General features: G+C 39.3%; 1 protein-coding gene across 2 annotated transcripts in view; it reads right to left on the reverse strand.

The window, feature by feature from the left end:
- Positions 1-4,719: 4,719 nt before the first annotated feature.
- The window catches only part of tmf1 (TATA element modulatory factor 1), a 95,857-nt gene continuing 73,766 nt past the window's right edge, over positions 4,720-26,810 (reverse strand). For both annotated transcript variants that reach the window (XM_072582521.1, XM_072582520.1), the window contains exons 12-17: positions 22,974-23,043; positions 22,803-22,895; positions 22,210-22,329; positions 13,886-14,038; positions 11,592-11,717; positions 4,720-5,815 (exon numbers count right to left, since the gene is read on the reverse strand). In XM_072582521.1, the coding sequence (XP_072438622.1) occupies positions 5,672-5,815; positions 11,592-11,717; positions 13,886-14,038; positions 22,210-22,329; positions 22,803-22,895; positions 22,974-23,043 (706 nt within the window). In that variant the 3' untranslated portion in view covers positions 4,720-5,671. The remainder of the gene's footprint in view (positions 5,816-11,591; positions 11,718-13,885; positions 14,039-22,209; positions 22,330-22,802; positions 22,896-22,973; positions 23,044-26,810) is intronic.

The following is a 26,810-nucleotide window of genomic DNA, read 5'->3' on the forward strand; positions in this document are numbered from 1 at the left end:
CAGTGTGGTGGTAGGTTTGCGGGCTACCACGATGCCACCTTGCCATACAAAGATATCTCGGAGATGACGACCAGACTAGTCCGGCCCCTAGGCATCATAGTAGCCCACAAAGACAAAGAAACGACTAGCCTTACAAGAAACTGGCCAAGCTCACACACAGCAATAACACGGAAAACTCAGAGACTTAGATAAATCCATCTTGGGACAGGCTAAAGAAAGACATGCATGGAGGCCTGGCATTCAAACCGGAACTCCATTAACAAACATATTGACTTGGACCCCATTTACCAACCCCTCAGAAACAGAACTAGAAGTGATATCACCCATCACAACAGACCAAGACAGATAAATAGCAAGCACAACAGAACACCAATGCTTCATCAGAGGCTCACTGATGATGTTACTAGAATGAAACATTGGAGAACAAATCTACTAGCTCACCTAGCAAACTTACAACCTGATTTTATTTTTAAACAGTAACTCCTTTGGATAGTGAATGAATAACCTCCCAATTGACACATTATTTCATTTAAATATCTACTTGACTACAATCAAATACGTGTAATTGACTGAATTCTAAATCAATTAATAGCTGGCCGAGCTGCCATCAGATGAAACAAAGCAAAATTTATTGATAGAAGTAACACTGGTCTGCAAAAAATAGTTATACAATTTTGTTTTAACTTGGATGCACGTAAAACCTGAAGTGATCTAATCCAGGTTATTAAAACTACATGGTCCACTACCATCTGTGTAATTCTGCATATAGCATTCCAGCTAATAAAAGTATTCTAGCATTGAAAATATTTAACATTCCCCACAGTGGTTGTCCAACTTTTCTATAATAGATATTTTAAAAATCAGTATATTATTGCAATTATTATTAAAGCCATTACTCAATTTTATGCTATATCCAAGCCCACACACTGTTTAACCATGTATTCTGATCCTCATTCTGGTGTTTCTCATGGTCTTCAAATTTTCCGAGTGAGATGCAGGAGGCCGCAGAAGCTAAATTAAAAATAGCCATACTTCTCAATTCTTCCCAGCACCTATTCAACCTTCTATGACAAACACATGTTGCACACAGGCTGCAACTTTGATACTAAGTGGAAAGATTTAGACCTTATTATGATACAATCCTTTTTTTTAATTTGCAAGATTTTTGCTTCAATTTCTAAATATTTATTGATCAAATGAATGTTAAAGATCCTAAGTAAAATTTGTTTGGGCGGTTTGTTCTCCAGTGTCCATAGAGTTTTATTTGTTCATGGGAAAAGTGTTGCTGGCTTGGGCAACATTTATTGCCCATCCCTCATTGGCCAGAGAACACTTAACAGTCAACCACACATTGCTATATGGGTCTGCAGTCACTTGTAGATACACCAGGTAAGGCTGGAAGATTTCCTTCTGTAAAGGAGATTAGTGAACCAGATGACAGTTTGTGACAATCAAGTATAGTTTCATGATCACCATCAACATAGCTTCTTATTCCAGGATTTTATTGAATTCATAATTTACCATCTGCCATGGTGACATTTTAACATATGTTCCCAGAACATGAGCCTGGGGTTCTGGATTACTAGTCCAGTGACATCAGATATTCCTGAGAAGTCTTAATAAATTAATTACAGAAACCAGGAAATCTATAGATATCACAGCACAGTAAAAATCTCAATTTTATTTTGTATAAGCCAGAGATAAATATAGATCAAATAGTTTTGATCCAAATCACAAAATAGAAAACATCAAATAGAATTGAAATTTAAGTTGAACAACCAACTAATTGTAAACTACATTTAATGTCACTTGATTAGTGTTGTCAGAATCTTTACTGCACTCTGTTAAAAGATTTTAGTCCAGCTCAATTAATTAGCTACAATTCCTGAGCCAATGAGGTCTTGTATTGAAGCCTAATTGGCCAAATTTAATATACCTGAAAAAAAATTGTAGAACCACAAGGAGATGGTAGGGGAATGCACTCTCTTATGGCACATTGGTAGTGATCCTACCCCTGGACAGGGAGGCATTATTGGAGATTCATCCACACCTGCAGGAAGTGGAAGTTGACTGCTGGGAGGAAGAGGAGGAGTGATGAGGAGCCTGAAGAGGGGAGAAAGAGAAAAGAGAAATGGATGAAGGGCTCCTGCTCGAAACGTCAATTTTCCTGCTCCTCAGATGCTGCCTGACCTGCTGTGCTTTTCCAGCACCACTCTAATCGTGACTCTGATCTCCAGCATCTGCAGCCCTCACTTTCGCCTACTCTTATGGTGCTGTTGTAGTGTCCCTACCCTGGACTAGAAGATCTAGGTTCAAGTCCCACCTGCTCCAGAGGTGTATAACAACATCTCTGAACAGGATGATAAGGAAAAATAGGTTAATAAAAAGTTAAAAATTAAAGAAATAGCATGGGAGTGGTTGATGTCTCCCCATGGAGCAAAAGGCATATTGGGTCAATTACCTTCTCCTGTTTTGTATGATTCTGAGCATGAAACAAAATGTTTCGTACTGAATCATTAGAATGAATATTACTACATCATGTAGAGTATAGACAGAACGGAGTCACCTATGCTATGCACCTGAGATACGTATCCTATAAATCAATGGTGCATCATATGGTCCATCGGTCCAACTGGTTATCATACAGAGAAAATTCTTACAGATATTTTAAAGCAGAACCCTAAGGAAATGAACATTTTTAAAAAAGTTTATTGAAGGAAGCTCTTTAAAAAAATAAACTTGGAAAAGCAATAATAGTCAATGTAAATAAAACTCGCTTTGTGGTTTATTCAATGCCATTGTTAGTAAGGACATGAAAGTGAAAATATGGCACGTTAATAACATGCTAGAAGAAACCATTATGCTGTTCCACAACCAAATATTAACAAATCAAATTGTGCATATCACACACAGCAAGGAAATTACCAAATTACTGGAACCTTCAGAAAAAATAATCTTTGCCAATATCAGGATGATTATCCCAAGTAATTCTCAAAATAGGCATGCTGTAATTTCTTCCATACATCTTTCAAATGTCTATGTGGTGTCACTTCAATGCTGAAGTTGTAAAGTATGAGGGAAATGACCAAATATGTCTATGTTAACAATATTTAATAATATCCTATGAATAAATCAAAAGTAAATATACTCAACGTTTCTAGTTTTGCAACAATTTAGTCATCAAAAACATAAAATAGGAATGAAGTCATAGAATCATAGTACAAATATTTCTGTCACTAAGCATTCTGACAATCAAACGTATAAATCAATTGAACTTGAATTTTAAAAACTATATCAGGATATGTACGATAATAGTTCACACTGCTCAATTTATATATTCAACTCCTCCAGAAACAAATAAATATTGGAAATAAAGTTTCCAGGTTGAAACTCAGACACATGCTTGCTAGCACTTCACCACTGCAGTATAGACAACGATGAAAAATCTACCAATTCCAGATCAGAACACTGATGCGCTGCTGATCAGTAAAACAAATGTTCTGTAAGGCCAATCGACTTTGATGTCAATGAGCACAATTGTATTTGCTATATATCTTGGCACTGAAGGATGGAATCAAAGATGGTTTTGCTTACTTAATCAGTTTTGATGTCTGATTTGTAGCAATATTAGGATTGGGATTTCATTTGGAGAATGGGAGGTGGTTAACTAGAAAAGAATGGCAAGTCAACTGTACTGTATCACATTTTGTCATTGTAGCTGGATCAATACAGCTACAAACAAGAGGAGGACATTCACTGTGAATTAACTGTGTGTTAATTCAGTTACTCAGCTCTTCCTTAAGGCTTTTCCTTGTTTGGTTGATTGTTTGTAACTCCAAAGCGAGAAAATGAAATATTTTTATTAAGACCTTTTCAGCTCACTGAGAAGGCTTCATGCTAATTCATATCCAACAACTTTCTCTGAAAAGGCCAGCTCATATTTTGATAGTTGTAACTAATCCCATTGCAGCAACTGAGACAATCCATGATCTTTTAAAATAACCAACATTTTAAATTAAAAAAAAACATTTGTAAAGTTGTGCTCTCTCTCTCTCTCTCTCTCACACAAAGATAATGGATCCTTTAAAATAAATTTCCGGGATTTGGACCCAAAACCACAATTTCATTAACAATGAATCAGTACTTCCTTGGAACACAGATAATGTATTGGATGTAGATTTGCTCGCTAAGCTGGAAGGTTCATTTTCAGACGTTTCATCACCACACTAGGTAACATCTTCAGTGAGCATCCGGTTGAAGCATGGTGGTGTAGTCCGCTAGAATAGAAAGCAGGCTACATCACCAGTGCTTCATCCAGAGGTTCACTGAAGATATTACCTAGTGTAGTGATGAAACGTCTGAAAACGAACCTTCCAGCTCAGCAAGCAAACCTACATCCAGAACCTCAACCAGAGCTACAAATCTTCTCAAACTTGTTAAGATAATGTACGTCCCACATTTTGCTAAAATCTAGCCGATAGTTTTGAGATATATTGTTCACAAACACACTGAAAAACAGGGATGAAGGAAACAGGTTGCTTACTTTACTGGCCTGAAAAATATACAAAATTACCATTTGTTTCTAATTTTAAAACTGTACGAACAAAAATAAATTTAAGCCTTTTAGGCTTTCTTGAATAAATGTAGCTTTTTCCCCACCCAAGCATTACAACAAATCAAAGATCCTGAATTCATCGAAATCAGAGTACAAGATAGTAATTCAGTTAAGAGACTTTATTATCCCAAACCCCAACAATATTACACAAATTATTTACATTTTAAACTTACTGTTTGAAAGTATAATAGCTCAAATTACGAATTCAAGTTATAGAAAATTTTAAATAAAGCATTTTTAATATTTTTTCAATGCACAGAATATAGCACCAAGAAAGATCTATTAATGTTACTATGTACTTATCCTACACAGATCACAATGGAGTTTTAAAATTGTTTAATGTATATGTAACTATTAGCAAAAGTAGGCCAAAAGGAATTTTTTTACTTTTAACCTATTATCAGCAATACAGTATCTTTATCACTTCAACCTCATTTGTTTAAGTGTCCAACCATGTAGCTGTAAAATCTTTGCACTTAGAATTTAGTAATAACTAGAATATTCAATAAAAAGAAACATGCTTTACTCTGAATTTATTTTTAATTTACTTACATAAAGAATCTACCGGCGTAGCATATTGTTTGGATATTTTATTTATTGAATCACTTTCCCCTAGCAGACAATATTTTGTGAAACTTAAAGCCTATGAGTTCAGGCAATTGAGTTTGCCATAAAATTGGTCCATCTAGTGTTCAATAGACAATAGTGTTCAGAAGTACAACTCTGTCCAGAAAACTGAATTTTTCAGAATGTTATATGTTCATCTGCAGGGTCAGTTGCAAATCCAGTTTACTCAAAATATTGCACTTGAATCCTTCATATTATGTACTTCTCTCACGCCATCACTATTTTTATTCAGCCGAGCTATATTATACTGTACATTTTTTTGTTTCCAAGGCAACAAATGATTAAGAAAAAGCACTAAAGAATGCAGTTTATATTTACAATCATACATTCACACCTTATGCCAAATACTTGTCAGCAGTATTGCATTTCACATTCAGGAAAACTGGGGAAAAAAAACCTAAAATGTCAAGTTTACTGAGATAAAGCAAATCAGGTTAGCCGCTGTTTTAACAATTCATCTATCTGGGTTTTGTACATGTTTTTCACATCTTCCAAGTCCAGTCGCAGTTCTTCAGCTTCCTCTGCTTTTTCACCATACATCTGAAGGATGGTATTGTACCGTTGATCAATATCCTGAAAAGCAAATTATATTAGCTTGGTCATAAGTTGGCACAATCAATTAACAGGTACATTTTTTTGCCAAGTTTCCAACTTTTGGATTTTTTAAAGAATCATGAATATTTAAAAGTTGTAGTAAAACATTGTCTGACTTGGTTAAAATCATGCACATTTAATAGAATCCTAGCTATAATGTAAACTGACAAAAATTACATTGTAGGCAAAACGCAACCATGCTCATTGACATCAAAGTTCATTGGGCCCACAAAACATTTATTTATATTAATTAGTTGGAGCGTCAGTGATCTAGTCTGACCCTGGAATGGGTATCTTTTTCTTCTAGTTGTAGTGTATGGTGTTATGGACCAGACCAAAATCCTTCAAAATATATTAAGATAGCCTAGATCCTTTTTTTTAGTTTAAAGTAACTGTAAGGTGTTCTGTTCCATATGGAAGTCAATTAGTCAAACTACTCTATATCATGCAAAACAAAGGGAAATGAGACAGCTTTGGCAAATAGAATCCAAAGGATTTTTACAAATACATTAAGGACAAAAGGGTAACTAGGGAGAAAATAGGGCCCCTCAAAGACTTTGCCTATTACCCTATCCAATCCCCTCATAATTTTGTAAACCTCTATAAGGTCACCCCTCAGCCTCCAACACTCCAGGGAAAACAGCCCCAGCCTGTTCAGCCTCTCCCTATAGCTCAAATCCTCCAACCCTGGCAACATCCTTGTAAATCTTTTCTGAACCCTTTCAAGTTTCACAACATTTTTCCAATAGGAAGGAGACCAGAAGTGCACGCAAGATTCCAACAGTGGCCTAACCAATATCCTGTACAGCCTCAACATGACCTCCCAACTCCTGTACTCAATACTCTGACCAATAAAAGAAAGCACACCAAACGCCTTCTTCACTATCCTATCTTCCTGCGACTCCACTTTCAAGGAGTTATGAACCTGCACTCCAAGGTCTCTTTGTTCAGCAACACTCTTTAGGACCTTACCATTAAGTATATATGTCCTGCTAAGATTTGCTTTCCCAAAATGCAGCACCTCGCATTTATCTGAATTAAACTCCATCTGCCACTTCTCAGCCCATTGGCACATCTGGTCAAGATCCTGTTGTAATCTGAGGTAATCTTCTTCGCTGTCCACTATACCTCCAATTTTGGTGTCATCTGCAAACTTACTAACTATACCTCTTATGCTTGTATCCAAATCATTTATGTAAATGACAAAAAGTAGAGGACTCAGCACCGACACTTGTGGCACTCCACTGGTCACAGGCCTCTAATCTGAAAAACTCAAAAATTTGCATAGATTAATTAAATAAGTAAAGATGGCTGTGCAGTATGATGTAGCTGTATGATGTGGGAGATGGCTGATCCCATTGTGATTCTAGATTAGAGTGGTGCTGGAAAAGCACAGCAGTTCAGGCAGCATCCAAGGAGCAGGAAAATCGACATTTCGGGCAAAAGCCCTTCATTAGGAAGGGCCTATTGTGAACGGCAGTGAACACATCTGCAGCAAATGTTGGTTGCTGGAAGAACTCTGGATCAGAATTGATGATCTGGAATCCGAACTTCAAACACTGCAGCACATCCGGGAGGGGGAGAATTACCTGTATGTTTTGTTTCAGGAGGCAGTCACACCCGGTAGATTAAGTAATTCAAATTCAGTGATCAGGGACAACAAAATGTAACTGTACGTGAGGCAGGGAGGGGGATTCTGAGTTCAGGAGTGGAAGAGCCTCAGCCTTTGACCTTGTCCAACAGGTATGAGATTCTTGCTCCCTGTATGGATGAGGAAAAGGGCTGTGGACAGGATGAACCAGCTGACCACAGCACCATGGTGCAGAAGGCCATTCAAGAGGGGGGGGGAGCAAAAAGACAAGTAGCTGTTATAGGGGATTATCCTTTGCAAGCTGGATCGGGAGTCCCATATGGTGTGGTGCCAGGGTGCAGGATATCTCCAAACGAATTGAAAGGATATTGCAACGAGAGGGAGAAGATTCAGTTGTTGTGGTTCACATTGGCACTAACACAGGCCAGGCTAGGAAGGAGGACCTGATTGGGGATTATCAAGCGCTAGGAAGGAAATTGAAGAACAAGTCCTCAAGGGTCATAATCTCTGGATTACTGCCGAAACCACATGCTAATTGGCTTAGGGATAAGAAAATTGGGAAGTAAGCACGTGGCTTAGGGATTGGTGTGGGAATTCCATTTCATGGGACATTGGCATCAGTTTTGAAAACGGGGGATCTGTACCGATGGGACAGACTCCACCTGAACCAATCTGGAACCAGTGTTCTAGCAAAAAGGATAAATAGGGTTGTCACTCAGACTTTAAACTTGTGAGTTGGGGAAAGGAAAGGGAAAGTGACAAGAAGTATGGAGTCAAGAAGAAAAATAGGCAGAAGAAGGTTAGCATGTGGGCAGTGTTTAGGTTCAAGGCAGACTAGGAATGAAGCAAAAAGGAAGGAAAAATTAGGACATATTACTAGAGATGATGGAAATCATGAGGATAATAAAATTAGCGGTAAGGCGCTTTACCTGAATGCCAATAGTATTCGTAACAAAGTAGATGAATTAATGGCACAAATCATCGTGAATGATTATGATGTGGTAGGCAGGGGGTTCAGGAATGGCGGTTAAACATCCAAGGATTTACTACTTATCGAAAAGACAGGGAGGTGAGCAGAGGGGGCAGGGTTTCCTTGTTAGTTAGCAATGAAATTAAAGCTATGGCACTGAATGACATAGGGTCAGATGATGTGCAGTCTGTGTGAGTGGAGTTGAGGAACCACAAAGGCAAAAAAAAAACAGAATGGGAGTTATGTACAGACCTCCTAACAGTGGTCAGGACCAGGGGCGCAAGATGTACTGGGAAATAGATCGGGCATGTCAGAAAGGCAAAGTCACAGTGATCATGAGGAACTAACGAAAGTCGACTGGAAGCAGAATCTTGCGGGGAAGACAGTACAGCAACAATGGCAGGGGTTTCAGTGTGTAATTGAGGACACAGTACAGAGGTTCATCCCAAAGAAAAGAAAGACTATCTGGGGGGGAATTATTGGGGTGTGGGGAACTAGGCAGCCATGGCTGACAAACGAATTCAGGAAATGTATCAAAGGAAAAGAGAGATCCTATAAAGTGGCCAAGAGCACTAGGAGATCAGAAGATTGGGAAGACTACAAAAACAAACACAGGATAACAAAGAGAGAAATGAAAGAGAGTCTCAATTATGAAGGTAGATTAGCCAGTAATATTAGAAATGATAGTAGAAGTTTCTTTCAATATATAAGAAACAAACAAGAGGCAAAAGTAGACATTGGGCTGCTCCAAATTCTTGCAGGAAGGCTAGTGCTAGGAGACAAGGAAATAGCTGAAGAACTTAAAAAGTACTTTGTATCAGTCTTCACAATGGAAGACATGAGAAATATCCCAACAATTAAGGAGAGTCAGGGGGTAGAGTTGAGTATAGTACCTATTACAGAAGAGGAAGTGCTAGACAAGCTAAAAGGTCTAAAAATTGATTAATCTCCTGCCCCCCCGAGGGGCTACATTCTAGAGTTCTGAGAGACATGGCTGAGGAAATAGCAGAGGCGTTGGTTGTGATCTTTCAAAAGTCACTGGAGTCAGGGAAAGTCCCACATGATTGAAAAATTGCTGTTCAAGAAAGGATCAAGACAAAAGATGGAAAATTATAGGCCGATTAGCCTAACCTCGGTTGTTGGTAAAATTCTTGAATCCATTGTTAAGGATGAGATTTCTAAATTCTTGGAAGTTCAGAGTCAGATTAGAGCAAGTCAGCGTGGATTTAGTGAGGGGAGGTCATGCCTGACAAACCTGTTAGAATTCTTTGAAGAGATAATAAATAGGTTAGACCAGGGAAACCCAGTGCATGTTATCTATCTAGACTTCCAAAAGGGCTTTGATAAGGTGTCTCATGGGAGGCTGCTAAGTAAGGTGAGGGCCCATGGTGTTAGAGGTGAGCTACTGGCACGGATTGAGGACTGGCTGTCCGACAGAAGGCAGAGAGTTGGGATAAAAGGTTCTTTTTCAAAATGGCAGCTGGTGACAAGTGGTGTCCCACATGGGTCAGTGTTGGGGCACCAGCTGTTCACTTTATATATAAATGAACTGGATGAAGGGACTGGGGCATTCTGGCAAAGTTTGCCATTGATACAAAGTTAGGTGGACAGGCAGGTAGTGCTGAGGAGATGGGGAGGCTGCTTAAACAGTTTAGGAGAGTGCTGTAGGAAATGGCTGATGAAACTCAACGTGAGCAAATTCGAGGTCTTGCACTTTGAAGAAAAGAATACAGGCATGGACTATTTTCTAAACGGTGAGAAAAGTCATAAAGCCAAAGTATAAAGGGATGTGGGAGTGCTAATCCAGGATTGTCTAAAGGTTAACTTACAGGTTGTGTCAGTGAACATAATTTTGTCATTTATCTCAAGAGGGTTGGAATACAAAAGCAGCGATATGCTTCTGAGATTTTATAAAGCTCTAGTTAGGCCCCATTTAGAATACTGTGTCCAATTTTGGGCCCCACACCTCAGGAAGGACATAGTGACACTGCAGCGTGTCCAGCAGAGATTCACACGTATGATCCCTGGAATGGTAGGCCTAACATACAATGAACAGTTGAGGATCCTGGGATTGTATTCATTAGAGTTTAGAAGGTTGAGGGGAGATCTAATAGAAACTTACAAAATAATGTGTGGCTTAGAAAGGATGGCCGCCGGGAAGTTGTTTCCATTAGGTGGGGAGACTAGGACCCGTGGGCACAGCCTGAGAATTAAAGGGGGTCAATTTAGAATGGAAATGAGGGGACATTTCTTCAGCCAGAGTGTGGTGGGCCTATGGAATTTATTGCCGCGGAGTGTAGTGGAGTGGAGACCGGGACATTAAATGTCTTCAAGGCAGAGATTGATAAATTCTCGATCTTGCAAGGAATTAAGGGCTATGGGGAGAGTGCGGGTAAGTGAAGTTGAAATGTCCATCAGCCATGATTAAATGGCGGAGTGGACTCAATAGGCCGAATGGCCTTACTACCACTCCTACATCTTATGGTCTAAATAGGTTGTGCTGAAAAAGAACAATAGGTATGTGATGCCAACTTGCAAGAATTCATCTGGTCACTGTGAAGATGTGAACTGGTAGGAACCAAAGAGTAAAATAAACTAAAATTTTTTAAAAGTGTTTCAAAAAATTGATACATTCAAGTAAAGATTGGATATGAGAGAAACTACAATACTTGAATACTCTTACCTTCTGCCAAAATCGTACAGCATAAATCAAGTAAAAACTTAAAAGAGAAACTTAACTAGCTCACTCTTGTCCCTCTGCAAATAATTTTTAGTTTACTCCTGCTAAGTTCGACCTTCCATTTCCTTTCTATCTATTGTGCCAAATAAATTGATTTCATGGTGGGATAACATTCAGGGTATCAAGTACATTACCCAGATAATTATTACTCATTTGATAGTCTTGGCAGTGGGAATCAAAAAGCTTTGCACTGAGATGTCTGACCCTGCACTTACTAAGATTCACACACAAGCCCTTCCACCAGAGGTCTCCCAGGATAGCTATCAGGAGTGGGAATGCACAACAGATACGCTTTTCCAGCACAGAGATCCGTTGCATTCCATTTCCACAACTGAGCTTATCACCATCACGAGAGAGATCTGCTAACCTTCCTAATTTATGTGACTCAGATAATCACTGAATATATCACAGGTTAACACTTTTAAATGAAATAGTGTAAGAAAACAGGACATACCCTAAGCTGTACACGTAACTTAGGAATTTCATTTAGCTTCTCTTGTAGTTCATCATTCTGAGTTGTTAACTTGACAAGTTCTTCAGCCATGATAGTTCGAGTCTTTTCAAGGTTAGAAATTTCAAGCTGTAAAAGATTAAAAAGCTTGATTTAGCTTATTTGTAACATTATTCTTGCAGAGAATAAAGATCAGAACAGTGTCTTTCAACTATATAAAATCCGTGTACAAATAATTAGAAGAGATGTTAGTGCATCTTGCTCACCCTACAATAAATCAGGTTTTATAGCCAATTGAAAACTGAGTCCATTTAAGAATAAGAAAAGACAGTGGCAAGGCAATAACATCACAGGACTAGAGTCCAGGACCCCAGACTAATATCCTGGGAATATAAATTTGAAACACCACTGTCGTAGATGGTGACATTTGAATTCAATAGATTTCCAGAATTAAAATCTAGTTTATAGAATTTTTAAAATAGAATCCTTATGGTGTGGAAACAGGCTCTTTGGCCCAACAAGTCCACACCGACCCTCCGAAGAGTAACCCACCCAGATCCATTCCTCTACATTTCCCCTGATTAATGCACCTACACATTCCTGAATACTATGGGAAATTAAGCATGGCCAATTCATCTAACTGGCACATCTTTGGGTTGTGGGAGGAAATGGAGCAGTGACGCATGCAGACACAGGGAGAATGTGCAAACTCCACACAGACAATCGCCTAAGGCTGGGATCGAACCTGAGTCCCAGTGCTAACCCCTGATCCATAATGCCACCCGTGCCAGTTAATGGTGACCATTGTCTATTGTTATAAAACCCTTCTAGTTCACTAATATCCTTTGGAGAAGGAAATCTTCCATCTGCCTTACTTGGTCTGGTCTACAGTTAACTTCAGACCCACAAAAATGTGATTGACTTTTAAATGCCCTCTGAAGCGACCTCGCAAGCCAATCGGTTCAAGGACAGTTAGGGGTGTGCAATAAATGTTGGCTTAGCCAGCAGTGCTGACATTCCATGAATGCAATTGAATAGAGTTGAGAACAAAAACATACAGAAAAAAACTGCTTTATAAAAAGTAGCCTAAAATGTTACATAAGTTCTTAAAAGAAGTTTTCATTACTAAAATTGCTAAAACTCAAGAAAACAAGAAAAAAAAGGCTCATAAAGAGAGTCAAACTGAATAACCCACAACTTTTGCATACTTTTATGGCTCCAGCCACACATTTTACACTTAGAAGAAGCAGTAGTGTGAATTCTTATATAAAAGCAGAAAATATTGGAAATACTTAGCAGGTCTGGGACCATCTATGGGGAAAAGAAAGAGTTAAGATTTCCAGTCAATATCTTTTCATCAGAACACGATTGGATGTCTGACAAAAAGTCGTTGATCTGAAATACTAACTTTCTCTCTCCACAGGTATTGTTCAAGCTGCCAAAGGGACAAAGAAAAATGTGTCTTTTTAGTGTTCTTTTATTTAGTGTTCCTTACTAAAATTAATAAAATAAACATCGTTTACCTTCTCCCCTGACTAGTGTAAAAATAAAATGATCAAACTCATTGAGAAGGCATGGTATGCACACTTGGAGATAAGAAGAGGAGTGTTTGTTGAAGGGTCAACAAGCAATACACAATAAAAGTAAAGGTAGGAAATTGTCTCTTTCAAAGGAATTGAGGAAAAGAAAGAACCTTTTTGGTTGTGGATGAGTGAGTGGGTTGAGGGAGCCTTACTGAATGGGTTATAGAAAATGAAATTCCATTGAGAATGGCATGGATGTAGGACCTAAGGGTCTGTTTCCATGCTGTACATCTCGATGACTCTACTCAAGCACTTAGCTCACTTACAGTGCCTTGAAGACAAATAAAAGATTTTATCAGCCATCTACACCATGCATCAAAAACATGAATGCAACTATTCCTCACTTGCAGAAACAAAGTGCTGATACTTACATTAAATTTCATGTGATCTATCCACATGCTAATGAAGTGCAAGATCAGTAGACTGGCATAGTAGCATTCTATGTTGCATGTTTTAACTGACTAATTTAGGCCAGATTTTGTAACACAATAAAAGATAAATACAGGCAGTTTCGTGGAAAATAGTTGCACTGAAGATTTCAAAACAGCAGGACTTAGCTAAATGTAGCTGACTGTAGCTGAGGGGAATGATACAAGCAGTAAAAATCAACACATTTGCTCCAGAAGGCAGTCAAAATATTATAAATTTGGAGGAAATCATATATCCACCACTTTATGGATGTCTTCATGTATTAATCATTTTATTGACACCCACCTGCAATTGTGCAATTTCTCCTTCTCTTTGCTTCAGCTGAGACTGCAGATTCTCAAAAATGCTTGATCCTGCTCCCATTCGGAGGGCTTCATACAAGTTGTTACCACTTGTTGATGCAGTCATTGTTGCAAATGAATGTTCAAATAAATCATCCTGTAAAACGTACCTTACATGTCAATATTTAAGCTTTAACATAACATTCTTTGTAAAGTATCATTACTTAATTTATCTTTTCAGCAGAGACTATATTCCATGATTGTTCAGTATCAAAACATCTCTATTTTCACTTCTTGGTTCTATTCACTTTTATTCAAACAAATAATGGATTTTCAAATAGCCTTTGCAAAAATAAATGTCCAATGGAGGAGACTGTTTAAACGGTATGCATGTGTATAGGGATCTTACATATTCATGAAAGATGTTACACCCATGACTCACCATGGAGTTATACCATACTTTACATGTCCAACTTTGTTTTTCTCTCTCTGTTCTCTACTAAAATAAAATTTCAGCTCAAATGTTTCTTTGATCTTACATTAGCAATGTATTACTTTCCTTCCTGAACACTTTGATATTACTTCATTTCACCTTTTCACTCTTTACCTTTTCAGGGTTCTTTTGATGGCTCATTTTGTTTGTTTCAGTTGGTTGATCTTGCTTTTCCATTTATTTCTCACTATTTTTGTCATGTTCTGTTTTTGATTTAAAGATTTGTTTCATTTTAAGTGGAATAGTAAACCTTACAGCAAGAAAAACAGTTTAAAAATTGAACCAAAGAAATGCAGTTATCAACAAGGACTGACAGGTGATGGTAAAAGTGAAGTGAGAGAAACATCAGCTCAACAGAGTACAGTACTGGAAACGATAAGGATATGGTGCTATAGTATTCCAGAGGCCCAGAATGCTGCTCTAAGAATATGGGCTAAAATCCTACCATTGCAGTTGGTGGAATCTAAATTAATCTGGAACATGAAGTTAGTTGAATATTAATTACCATAAACAACTATCGATGATTGTTGTAAAAGTCCATCTAATTTATCAATGGCCTTACCTGGTCTGGCCAACAACTGACTCCAATCTTAACTGAAATTGTCTAGCAAGCTCAATTCCAAAGGCAACAAACGTTGGCCTTGCTAGCAATGTTCAAATCCCATGAACAGATAAAGAAAAATCAAATATAACAATGATACATGGGCTGAAGTAAGTCAGTGGGAGGTTACTAATCTGCCTTCAAAACTGGGTCGTAGAAAAGTGCCAACCAAGTGTTATGCGGCAGAAATCCTAAACCTGGCTGGAAGCAGGAGTAGGAAGAGGATGCCTCAATTAGCAGAGGCCCAGAAGAAGCAACAGAAACAAAAATGTAAAACTGACTCTTCTTCTGGCTGTTGTGCCTGGCAGATTTTACCAGGTGAGGAAGCTAACACTTGCCACACTCAAGCCTCAAGTGAAGATAGCAGCTTAGACTCTGATGGTGTCATTGAAACCTGATCTACATATTTGAAGAAGGCCCTGCCTGAAAGGTGATTGTGGGCCAAATATCTGGTTCTCCAGCAATTCAAAATTGTTGTCAGTCTGATCAGTTATAAAGGAGTGGGCACACCCTGTGCTCCATTTTAATTGTACACTTTAACTTTGGCTTCTACCAAGATGACTAATTAAAGTCAAACCTATTATCTCTGAAGTACGTTGAGACAAATTAATTGAAACAAATCTTTCTCCTACATTAGGTGAACTCAAATTACTATAACACAGAACCTTATAAAGTGCCATTGAGTGAAACAGGGGTTAAATGAATCAGCTGGTTACTGAAACAACAGTGTGTGCATATTATTGTAGTATCATAACAATACCTGTTTCTATCATCACTGCACTAGTCATTTATATTGATTTCAACAGGATAGAAATGGCAAGATCAATATCATAGGTTTCTTACTCTGTGCAAGGATTGTGGCAGCAATTTTCAAGCTGATTTTATATAATGCTGGTTTCTAGTTTTCAACATTTCTGCTGTCAAATTTTGTTTCTGGACCTCCCCCAGATGAATTTGGATTTGATTTACTATTGTCATGTACCAAGGTACAATGAAAAGTGTTGTCTTATGTGCTTTACAGGCAGATGGTTCTATACGAGTACATCAGGCTAACAGAATAGCATGCAGGTTACAGTGTTACAGCTGCCAAGAAGCTGCAAACAGTGATCAACTTTAATTTTAAATAGGTCATTCAAAAGTCTGATAACAGTGGGGAAGAAGCTCTTCTTGAATCTGTTCGTATTTGGATACAAACTTTAATGTCTTCTGCCCAAAGGAAGAGGGTAGCAGCAAGTATAACTGGGATTGGAGGGGCCTTTGATGACATTGGTTGCTTGCCTGATGCAATGGGAAGTATTAATAGATGGGACGCTAGTTTGCATGATGGACTGAGCTGTGTTAACAACTCTCTGTAGTTTGTTTTGGTTTTGGAACAGTATTTGCAATATAACATTGTGAAAGATCTGGATAGGGTTTTTTTCTGTGGGCATTTATAAAAATGTTTACGAGTCTTTATGGACATGCTGAATTTTCTTAGCGTCCTTTGTTGACCATAGATAGAGAGTGAGGACTGCAGATGCTGGAGGTCACAGTCCAAAAGTGTGGCACTGGAAAAGCACAGCAGGTCTGGTGTCAACAAGGATGGACCAGGACAAATTATTGGTGATTGTCATCCCCAAGAATTTGATGATCTTGACCATCTCCACCTCAGAACAACTGATGCTTACAGGGATGTGCCCTCCACTCTGCTTCCTGAAGTCAATGGCCGGCTCTTTTTTTTTGCTAATGTTGATGGAAAAGTGGTGTCTGTACAGCATGCCGTTAAGCACTCAATCTCTTTCCTGCACTCTGTCTCATCATTGTTTGAGATCCAACCCACAATAATAGTGTCGTCAGCAACCTTAGAAATGGAGATGGGGCAGAATTTGGCCACATATTGGATGTTTACAAAGAGTATAAGAAGCCTTCACAGGCAGAAATTTGAGGATTATTGTGGAGGAGGTGTTGTTGCCTATTCTTACTGACTGCAGTCTGTTGGTCAGCAAGTCAAGAATCCAGTTACAAAGCAAGGAGCAGAGACTTAGGTCCCGGAGTTTGGAGCTGGGTTAGTTTGGAGTTATGGTGTTGAAAGCGGAGCTGTAGTCAATAAGTAGGAGACTGATATAGGTATCCTTGTTGTCCAGATGTTCCAAGGATAAGTGTAGGGCCAGGGAGATGGCATCTGCCGTGGATTTGTTGCATCGATAGGTGACTCTCGCTCTCAGTTTTATCAAATTCTACAATGCTATAACCAATTTATGGAAAATGGTGATGCTGACTTCAGGAATCCAAATTAAAATGTAAAACAGATCTAATCTTGCATTTAAAGTAAAATCAGTTCTCAGAAGCAGCTTTTTAAATCAGAAACTATTAGAAGCTCCTTTAAAACTATTATTTTACTGATGCCAATACTTTCAGATTAGTATTGCCAACTATCCTAACTTGATGCACAGCAGCATTACAATATTCGGAAGTGTCAAATAAATAATGAGCTGAACTATTAATAAATAATTAAAAGCATTGGTGCCTATAGTCTTTAGCTTAATATTGAATATTAGTGAAGCTCCCAGGAGTTTGTGAGCACATATTTACTCTATCTATACAGTGACTGATGTTGTTCTCTAATGTTTTTTCTAACTGATAACATTTTATGACTATTGTAGAGCTCTACGTTATGCCACCTACATAGTAATAAGTGTTTCAGTTCAATATGGGGACTTCTCCAATAGAGCAAAAGTGAGATAACACTAAAGCTCACCATGTATTCTGGAATGCAATGGCATAATTCATTGGTTTCATGCATTAAAATATTGTTTACAGGCATGGATGTTTGTAATTCCTTTTCATCAATTCACATAGTGGCATTAAAGTCTTCACTGCAGACACTGCCTAAGAATCTCACTACCCAAAAATTAATCCCTTACCAACCAATCCCTGCCCCCACAAATGTTGCTTGACAAACTGCCACTGGAAATGAAATGGGTCTAAAGCCCCAAGCCCCAAGCTCCATAAAATGATTAGTGCTGACTAAAAGCTTCCTTCTTCATCACTGTTGAGATTTCTGAATGTGGACCCCAAGATCCCTCTGTTCCTCTGCAGTGCCTTTAACCCTGTATTCTGCATTCAAATTCGACCTTCCAAAGTGAATCACTTCCCACTTTTCATGTTGAACTCCATCTGCCACATCTCAGCCCAGCTCTGCACCCTGTCAATGTCCTGTTTCAACCCACAACAACCCTCCACATTATCCACAACTCCACCAACCTTCATGTCATCTTACTAACCAAAACTTACTAACCCACCCTTCCAATTCCTCAGCCAAGTCACTTATAAAAATCACAAAGAGCAGACATTCTGGAACAGATTCTTGTGGAACACCAATGGTCACAAAGCTCCAGGCTGAATACTTTCCATCAACTACTATCCTCAATCTTCTATGGGCCAGCCAATTCTTTATCCCATGCTTCCTTACTTTTTGAATGAGCCTCCCATGGGGAACCTTATCAAATGCCTTACTAAAATCCATGTACACCACATCCACTGCTCTATCTTCGTCATGTGGTATGCTTTCCTTTATTGGTCAGAGTATTGAGTACAGGAGTTGGGAGGTCATGTTGAGGCTGTACAGCACATAGGTTAGGCCACTGTTGGAATACTGCTTGCAATTCTGGTCTCCTCCCTATCGGAAAGATGTTGTGAAACTTGAAAGGGTTCAGAAAAGATTTACAAAGATGTTGCCAGGGTTGGAGGATCTGAGCTACAGGGAGAGGCTGAACAGGCTGGGGCTGTTTTCCCTGGAACGTCAGAGACTCAGGGGTGACCTTATAGAGGTTTACAAAATTGTGAGGGGCATGAATAGGGTAAATAGGCAAAGTCTTTTCCCTGGGATTGGGGAGTCCAGAACTAGAGGGCATAGGTTTAGGGTGAGAGGGGAAAGATATAAAAGAAACCTAAGGGGCAACTTTTTTACGCAGACGGTGGTACGTGTATGGATTGAGCTGCCAGAGGATGTGGTGGAGGCTGGAACAATTGCAACATTTAAGAGGCACTTGGATGGGTATATAAATAGGAAGGGTTTGGAGGGATCTGGGCTGGGTGCTGGCAGGTGGGACTAGTTTGGGTTGGGATATCTGGTCAGCATGGACGGGTTGGACTAATGGGTCTGTTTCCATGCTGTACATCTCTATGACTCTATGTATTTTGCCACATCCTTAAAGAATTCAATAAGGCTGGTGAGGCATGACCTGCCCCTCACAAAGCTATGCTTTTCCAAATAATCATAAATCCTGTCTCTCAGAATCCTCACCAATAATTTGCCCACCACTAATGTAAGACTGACTGGTCTGTAATTCCTGGTCTGTTGTCCCTATTCTCTTTCTTGAATGAGGGAATAACATTTGCCACTCTCCAATCATCTGGCACCACTCCAGTGGACAGTTAGGACGCAAAGATCATCACCAAAGATGCAGCAATCTCTTCTCTCGCTTCCTGTAGTAACCTTGCATATATCCCAGCTGGCCCAGGGAACTCATCTATCCTCATGTTTTCCAAAACTTTCAGCGGATCCTCCTTCTTAACATCAACCTGTGCGAGCGTATCAGCCTGTTTCATGCTGTCCTCACAAATGACAAGGTCCCCTTCACTAGTGAATACTGAAGCAAATTATTCATTAAGGACCTCCCCTACCTCCTCCAACTCCAGGCACAAGTTCCCTCCGCTTTCCCTGATCAACCCTACCCTCACTCTGGCCATTATCTTGCTCCTCAAATAAGTGTAGGACGCCTTGGGGTTTTCCTTAATCTTACCCATCAAGGCTTTTTCACGTCCCTTTCTAGCTCTTCTAAGTCCATTCTTCAGTTCCTTCCCGGCTACCTTATAATCACCTAAAGCCCTATCTGATCCTTGCTTCCTCAACCTTAAGTAAGCTTCCTTCTTCTTCTTGACTAGATGTTCTACATCTCTTGTCATTCAAGGTTCCTTCACCCGACCATCCCTTCTTTGCCTCAGTGGGACAAACCTATCCAGCACTTGCAGTAAGTACTCCCTAAAAACCTGCACATTTCTGTGATGCATTTCCCGAGAACATGTGTTCCCAATTTATGCTCCACAGTTCCTATCTAATATCATTGTAATCCCCCTTCCAATTAAATATTTTCCCATACCATCTGCTCCTATCCTTCTCCATGCCTATAGTAAAGATCAGGGAGTTGTGATCACTGTCACTGAAATGCTCTCCCACCAAGAGCTCTAACATCTAAACTGGTTTGTTGCCAAGACCAATATGGCCTCCCCTCTAATAGGCCTAACTACATAATGAGTCAGGAATCCTTCCTGGACGCACTTGACAAAGTCTGCTCCATCCAAACTATTTGCAATAAGGAGGATCCAATCAATATTAGGGAAGTTGAAGTCACCCATGACAACAACTCTGTGACTTCGGCACCTTTGGAAAATCTGCCTCCCAATCTGCTCCTCTGTATCTCTGTTGTTATTTGGAGGTCTATAAAAAAGTCACAATAAAGTGACTGCTCCTTTCCTGTTTCTGACTTCCACCCACAATGACTCAGCATATGACCTCCCTTTCAGCTGCTGTTATATTATCCCTGATTAGCAATGCCACTCCCCCACCTCTTTTACTTCCCTCCCTACTCCTTTTGAAACATCTAAACCCCAGAACATCCAACATCCATTCCTGCCCCTGTGATATCCAAGTCTCTAATGGCCACAACAACGTAGCTCCAAGAACTAATCCATTCTCTAAGTTCATCACCCTTATTCCTGACACTTCTTGCGTCAAAATAGAAAAACTTCAACCCATCACACTGACTGCAACTTTGCCCTTTCAACTGTCTATCCTTCCTCACAAAGTCTCTGCACACTGCATTTGCCTGTTCACCAGCTAGCCCATCCTCTGATTTGTAGCTTTGGTTTCCATCTCCCTGCCAAACTAGTTTAAACCCTCCCAAAGAGCTGCAGCAAACCTCCCAGCCAAGATATTGGTACCCCTCCAGTTCAGGTGCAACCCAACTTTCTTGTACAGGTCCCATCTTCCCGAGAAGGTATCATAACGATCAACATATCTGAGGCCCTCCCTTCTACACCAGCTGTGCAGCCACATGTTCAGCTGCACTCGCTCTTTGTTCCTAGCCTCACTAGCCCATTGCACAGGTAGCAATCCTGAGATGACTGCTCTTCCTGCCTTTGAGCTTTCAACCTAACTCCCTATATTCACTTTTCAGGTCCTCATCCCTTTTCCTAGCTATGTCATTGTTGCCAATGTGTACCACAACTTCGGGGTGTTCACCGTCCCCTTAAGAATCTTGTGGACTCGATCCGAGACATCCCTGACCCTGGCATCCAGGAGGCAACATACCATCCAGGAGTCTCGTTCACGACTACAGAACCTTATCTGTTCCTCTAACCACTGAATCTCCTATCACTATCACTCTCCTATTCTCCCCACTTCCCTTCTGAGCCATAGAGCCAGGTGTTAATCATATAAGTTCCTTAATTTTCTATATTCTAGGGAGTACAAACCTAATTTATACAAACTTTCCTCATTTTATAAAATTTCAAAGCCCTGCTAACATACTGGTGAATCTGTACTGTACTATTTCAAGGGCCCGTGCTACAAATTGTAAAGTATGTTACCCAGTAATGCACATAGTACCAGGGATTTTTTACCTGAAGAAAAACACCATTCCCTTTATATCCCAGTTCTTTACATATAAAGGCTAGCATTCCATTAGCTTTTTTGCTTATTTATTGTTTCTGACTACTACACTGCATTTAACTTCTGTGCTATGACCTCTCAAACTCTTTAATTGTCTATTATTCCTAGCTTTCTGCCCTTAACAACTTGTCATGATCTCTCCATTTTAGTCTAAAATGGAAGACTTCACAATTATCTACACTGACATCCCCTTGCCCCAGTTTCGCCATTCACTTAAATTGTCACGGCATGTTTATAATTTTATGCTCCAACAATACCACTTATCATTGAGTCAACAAACTTGGATACACAATTCTCTATCTTATAGTTGAGAGCCCTGTTAGATGCTACGAGACACAAACTTCAAATTCAAGCACATACCCATTAGTCTTACTGTTTGTTTTCTAACACCGAGCTAAATCTCTTAATCAGGTTAAACATGTGCTATAATTCCAGGTACTTCTCTTTTTGCTTCTTTGCTCCTGTCCTGTCTTTTTTCATGTCTCTCTCAAAAGACATTACTGTAGCATCAGGTATACCCACCTGAGAGTTTATAGAAGCCTGTAACGATGCCATCTCAGCACCACTGACAGAACTAGATCGAGACAGTGTTGGAGTACTTGGCACTGGCTCCAGCCCTGGATTAGTAAACAACTTCCGATCCTTTGGAAGAAAAGTAGAATTAGTGAAAATGAAACAAAATACACACAGGACTTGAAAAACAATGACATTTTGATATGGTCCAAGCACTTCTAATTTATGTCAATAACTGCAATTCCATGTATTCACACATCCGACCATCAATTAGATATAGGCAGAAGTGGGTACTGCAGATGCTGGAGATTAGAGTCAAGATTAGAGTGGTGCTGGAAAAGCACAGCAGGTCAAGCAGCATCCAAGGAGCAGCAAAATTTACGTTTCGGGCAGGAGTCCTTCATCAGGAATGAGGCTAGGAGCCTTGGGTTCCCGGGGCACCCTTTCTTGATGAAGGACTCCTGCCCGAAACGTCGATTTTCCTGCTCCTCGGATGCTGCCTGACCTGCTGCGCTTTTCCAGCGCCACTCTAATCTTGACATCAATTCGATATACCAAGTGCTAATTCTAACCAGGAATATTAAAAAACATCAGTTGAATACCTTTTCTTTTAATGCATCTTGTGCAAGAATTGCTTTCTTTTTTTCCTGTTCAACTTTCAACTTTTCCATTTCCAATAGATTAGTCAAGGCAATCTAACATGAGAGAAATATCATGAGAAAAGATTGAGAGACACTGATCCAGCTGAATTACCAGATTGATTTTATTTATACCTTTTCTTTCCTTGCTTCTTCAAGGGCCTTCATGTACTCAGTCTTCAGGTTGTCAAACTCCACATGATGCCTGAAATTAATAAACATATTTTATAGAAATAAAACTATTTAGTTTAAATGTGACTAATGAAATAAAATACAGTTTGAATTTATAAACGTAGGTTATTTGTACAGCTTTTGAACTTTCTAATTTAGGACAAAATAGATTTCAATCTTTGTCTCATTAAAGACCTCACACTTCCACATTTATGCCACATTTTTGTGAGAACCTTCTTAAAAATCATTACCAATTCCTATGTTCACCTTTATAATGGACTTGATGTAAATATGGAACTATTCAATTCTATACTGTGTAAGTAAACTAGGAGAAAGTGAGGACTGCAGATGCTGGAGATCAGAGCTGAAAAATGTTGCTGGGAAAGCGCAGCAGGTCAGGCAGCATCCAAGGAGGAGAATCAACGTTTCGGATATAAGCCCTGCTTCAGGAATGCGGTTCCCATGGCTACTCCTTTGGTTTGGAGGAAGTGGGAGGATTGGAAAGAGAAGTTGTTCATTGTGAGTGTAAGTAAACTCCCAGGTTAACCCTGGCAGGTATGCTGGAGGGATCCACTGGCAGCAAGGGAGGAATCTACAGGAAAAGTTCATTTTCCTTCACAGTGACCCCGCTTTTCCCCCTTATAGGTGCTTCTCTTACCTGGCTTCCAGGGCCAATCCCTATCCTTGGGTCTACCATAATACCAGTGCTGGCCACTGTTCCAGGTGACACTGTTAGTACTAAGGAATTGCTAGTCTCTGATCACAGGGCTCAATCACCCTGTAGGCGAAGTTCCTGAGGGAAACTCCCTCTGCTGGAGCTGGATACCCAAAGGGCAGCCCACAGACTGCCTATGCAGTATTTAATACCAACAGAGCTCTCAGAAATGGCTACAACAGAACTGCCGTTGGCTCTCCAGCCAGTGGAAGGGCCCACCATCCCAGCACCTAAAATTCCACTCAAAATACCTAATTTTCTGGAATGCCAAGTCAGCAGCACAGGAATGTTTTTCTTATATTTACAGCAAGGGCAAAAAAAGAATACATGTTAACAAGAAAGAGATACTTGAGTGTTTTTCATTTTTTAAAGAGGTAATGCACAAGTCTCAGAGAAATAATGATAGTTATGTGAATGTGTATTTGCTGCAACTTGTGCTCATATTCTGTAAATTCGAAAGAGTTTATTAGTCTGAATGAAAAAACAGGAAGCAATACTGCGAAGAGAGGAGGTCTTCAAGTTAGTTCATATGGTAACATTTCCATTTTGAAGTTCACCAACTGTTAACCTCACTACTAATAAGGAACTAAGAAACAAACTATCAACCGGTCCCTTTTTTTGAAAGGGAAGTTAATTTTTTGAAGCAAAGTTTTGGAGAAACTTTAAATTGCAAGGTGAGGAAGGAATCACGTTTCTAGTATGGGGCAATCTCAGAAAATATTTAGCAAATTAGCAGCGTCTGTGGATAGAAAGGAAGTTAACGTTTCAAGTCCAGTGTGACTTTTCTTCAGAACAGCCGTGGGTAATTCAGCAAGTTGTTAGCTACATTTGGGGGTTAAGAGCAATAAAGAGTAAAGGGTAAGGTGAGCAACACGATTAATGAAAAAGCTAGGAAGGCAATGGGAAAGGCATTACTAAGGCCCAGTTTTAATCACAAATCCCCACCCAAGTGCAGCCTGCATTTGCTTCTGCTGATTTTCCCTCAACACATCAGACTATATCACTCAGCAGCTTCCATCTAAAAGGGAAAAAAATAAACAACAGCGGACAGAGTAAAAGGAGTGACACGGTGGCATAGTGGTTCGCACTGCTGCCTCACAGTGCCGGGGACCCAGGTTCGATTCCAGATTCGGGTGACTGTCTGTGTGGAGTTTGTACATTCTCCCCATGTTTGTGTGGGTTTCCTCCGGGTGCTCCGGTTTCCTTCCACATCCTAAAATGTGCAGGTTAGGTGAATTGGCCATGCTAAATTGCCTATCGTGTTAGGTGGGTTATTCTTCGGAGAGTCGGTGTGGACTTGTTGGGCCGAAGGGCCTGTTTCCACATTGTAGGGAATCTAATCTAATCTAAAAAATAACAGACAAAAAACTGAGAAGAAACTGATAAATTTGTGCAACATCACAAGAGCTGGATTTGTAAGATACTTTAAATTTGCATTCACTTCTGATTTTCCATTATAAATGTTTGCATTGATGATCAAAAAGGATAGTAAAAGAATATCCATATTAAACTTGTCATGCTATGCTTATGCCTTCCTCATGCAGTAGGTACCACTCATCCTATACTTCACAAAAGGCCTTAAATTTAACACCTCATCCAAAACATGACACCTCCATTGAGGCTCCACATTCACAATATGCTGAAACTTGGGAATTAAAGCTTTGATCTATAGTAGTATAGGTGATCTACTAGGGAACCTTGGGATTACATGCGGAAGTTTAAATCTATGGGTTGGAAATTCTACCTACCCTCAAAAAGGCCCACAAATGCACTCCAAAGGAAGTAAGTTTTGGCACATTTTGGAGGAGGGTAGGGAGTATTATGACTAGACATAATGAAAGGAGGGATACTATCCTATCAGTGGTGCCTCCTCAGTGAGCAAGGAACATTTTCCAATGATATATCTCCTTGCCTTTATATAAAATGCCCTGCCCAAAACACATCCAGAAGGAATCTAAAATGTCTCATTCATGTTCCTATTAGTTTACATTGCATATCTTGATGCGCAAATGTAGGATTTATGTGCCACTGATATAGCACTAAAAGCAGCCGCTCTAACTTACTCAGTCCACATAATTCAATTAAGACAAGCTTGTGAATAAGTGACGTAAGTGCACTAAATGGCTTGGATTTTAAAGATTGCCTGGAAATTGGGATATGTGTAGTAACAAAGTCACAAGTTGAACATGCCTGCATTACATACTTAATTCCTGGATAGTAAAAAATATACATTCACCATTGGGCAAAATAATATTTTAAATACAATAATATTACAGCTAAATGTTCATCATGCATAACCATTAAGGATTATTGGAAATGTTTCTGGGAATCAGCAACTATGTTAACATGATGCTGGAAAGAAAATATCATTATGATTTATGAAGCAGTCTTGAAGTATGAATTACCAATGAGACCCAATAGATGGCAGTACTGAATCTACTTAGGCAAGACTGACCTAAACGGGTCATATGCAGGTTGGCCAATATTCTGCAAACCCCAGTTTAAAATTTATTCCCTTAATGTAACCAATACAAATTGCATTAGTGCAGTTTTTTTTGTAAGACAATTTATCTTTATATAACATTTTTGTTTCATCTATGTCACTTAACAATGTAAATATAAAACAACAGTGTTCAAGACCAAATGTTCATCAACGTTAATGTTTTCCAGGTACCTGAAACCAATTTTATTGCCTCAATACACCCACTTGATATGAGCTAATTCAGCACAGATCAAAACTAAGATCTACTTAGGCAAATACTTTAGCTACGCAATGAATAAACTAACAATATATTAAGATCAGTCTCTAAATGTTAGTGAATTGTAATTTGTAAAATGAGTAATATCGACATATTTCAAAAGAACAGTGATCTGGCGATCATCAAATTGAAATACTTATACATTACTCGTTATGCAATGCAAAATTTGAACTGTTAAGTGCAGTACATCATAAAACATGGGGCTTTTCAAGTGCAGGAGGATATCTAAAATGACTATATATATATTCCTACATATAGATAAAAGTAGGGATTTTACACAGGTTACAACTCCTCTGTGTAGTAAAGCAGAGGTGCCTTAGAAAATGG

The sequence above is a fragment of the Chiloscyllium punctatum genome, chromosome 12 (genome assembly GCF_047496795.1).
Source record: "Chiloscyllium punctatum isolate Juve2018m chromosome 12, sChiPun1.3, whole genome shotgun sequence".
Lineage (NCBI taxonomy): Eukaryota > Metazoa > Chordata > Chondrichthyes > Orectolobiformes > Hemiscylliidae > Chiloscyllium > Chiloscyllium punctatum.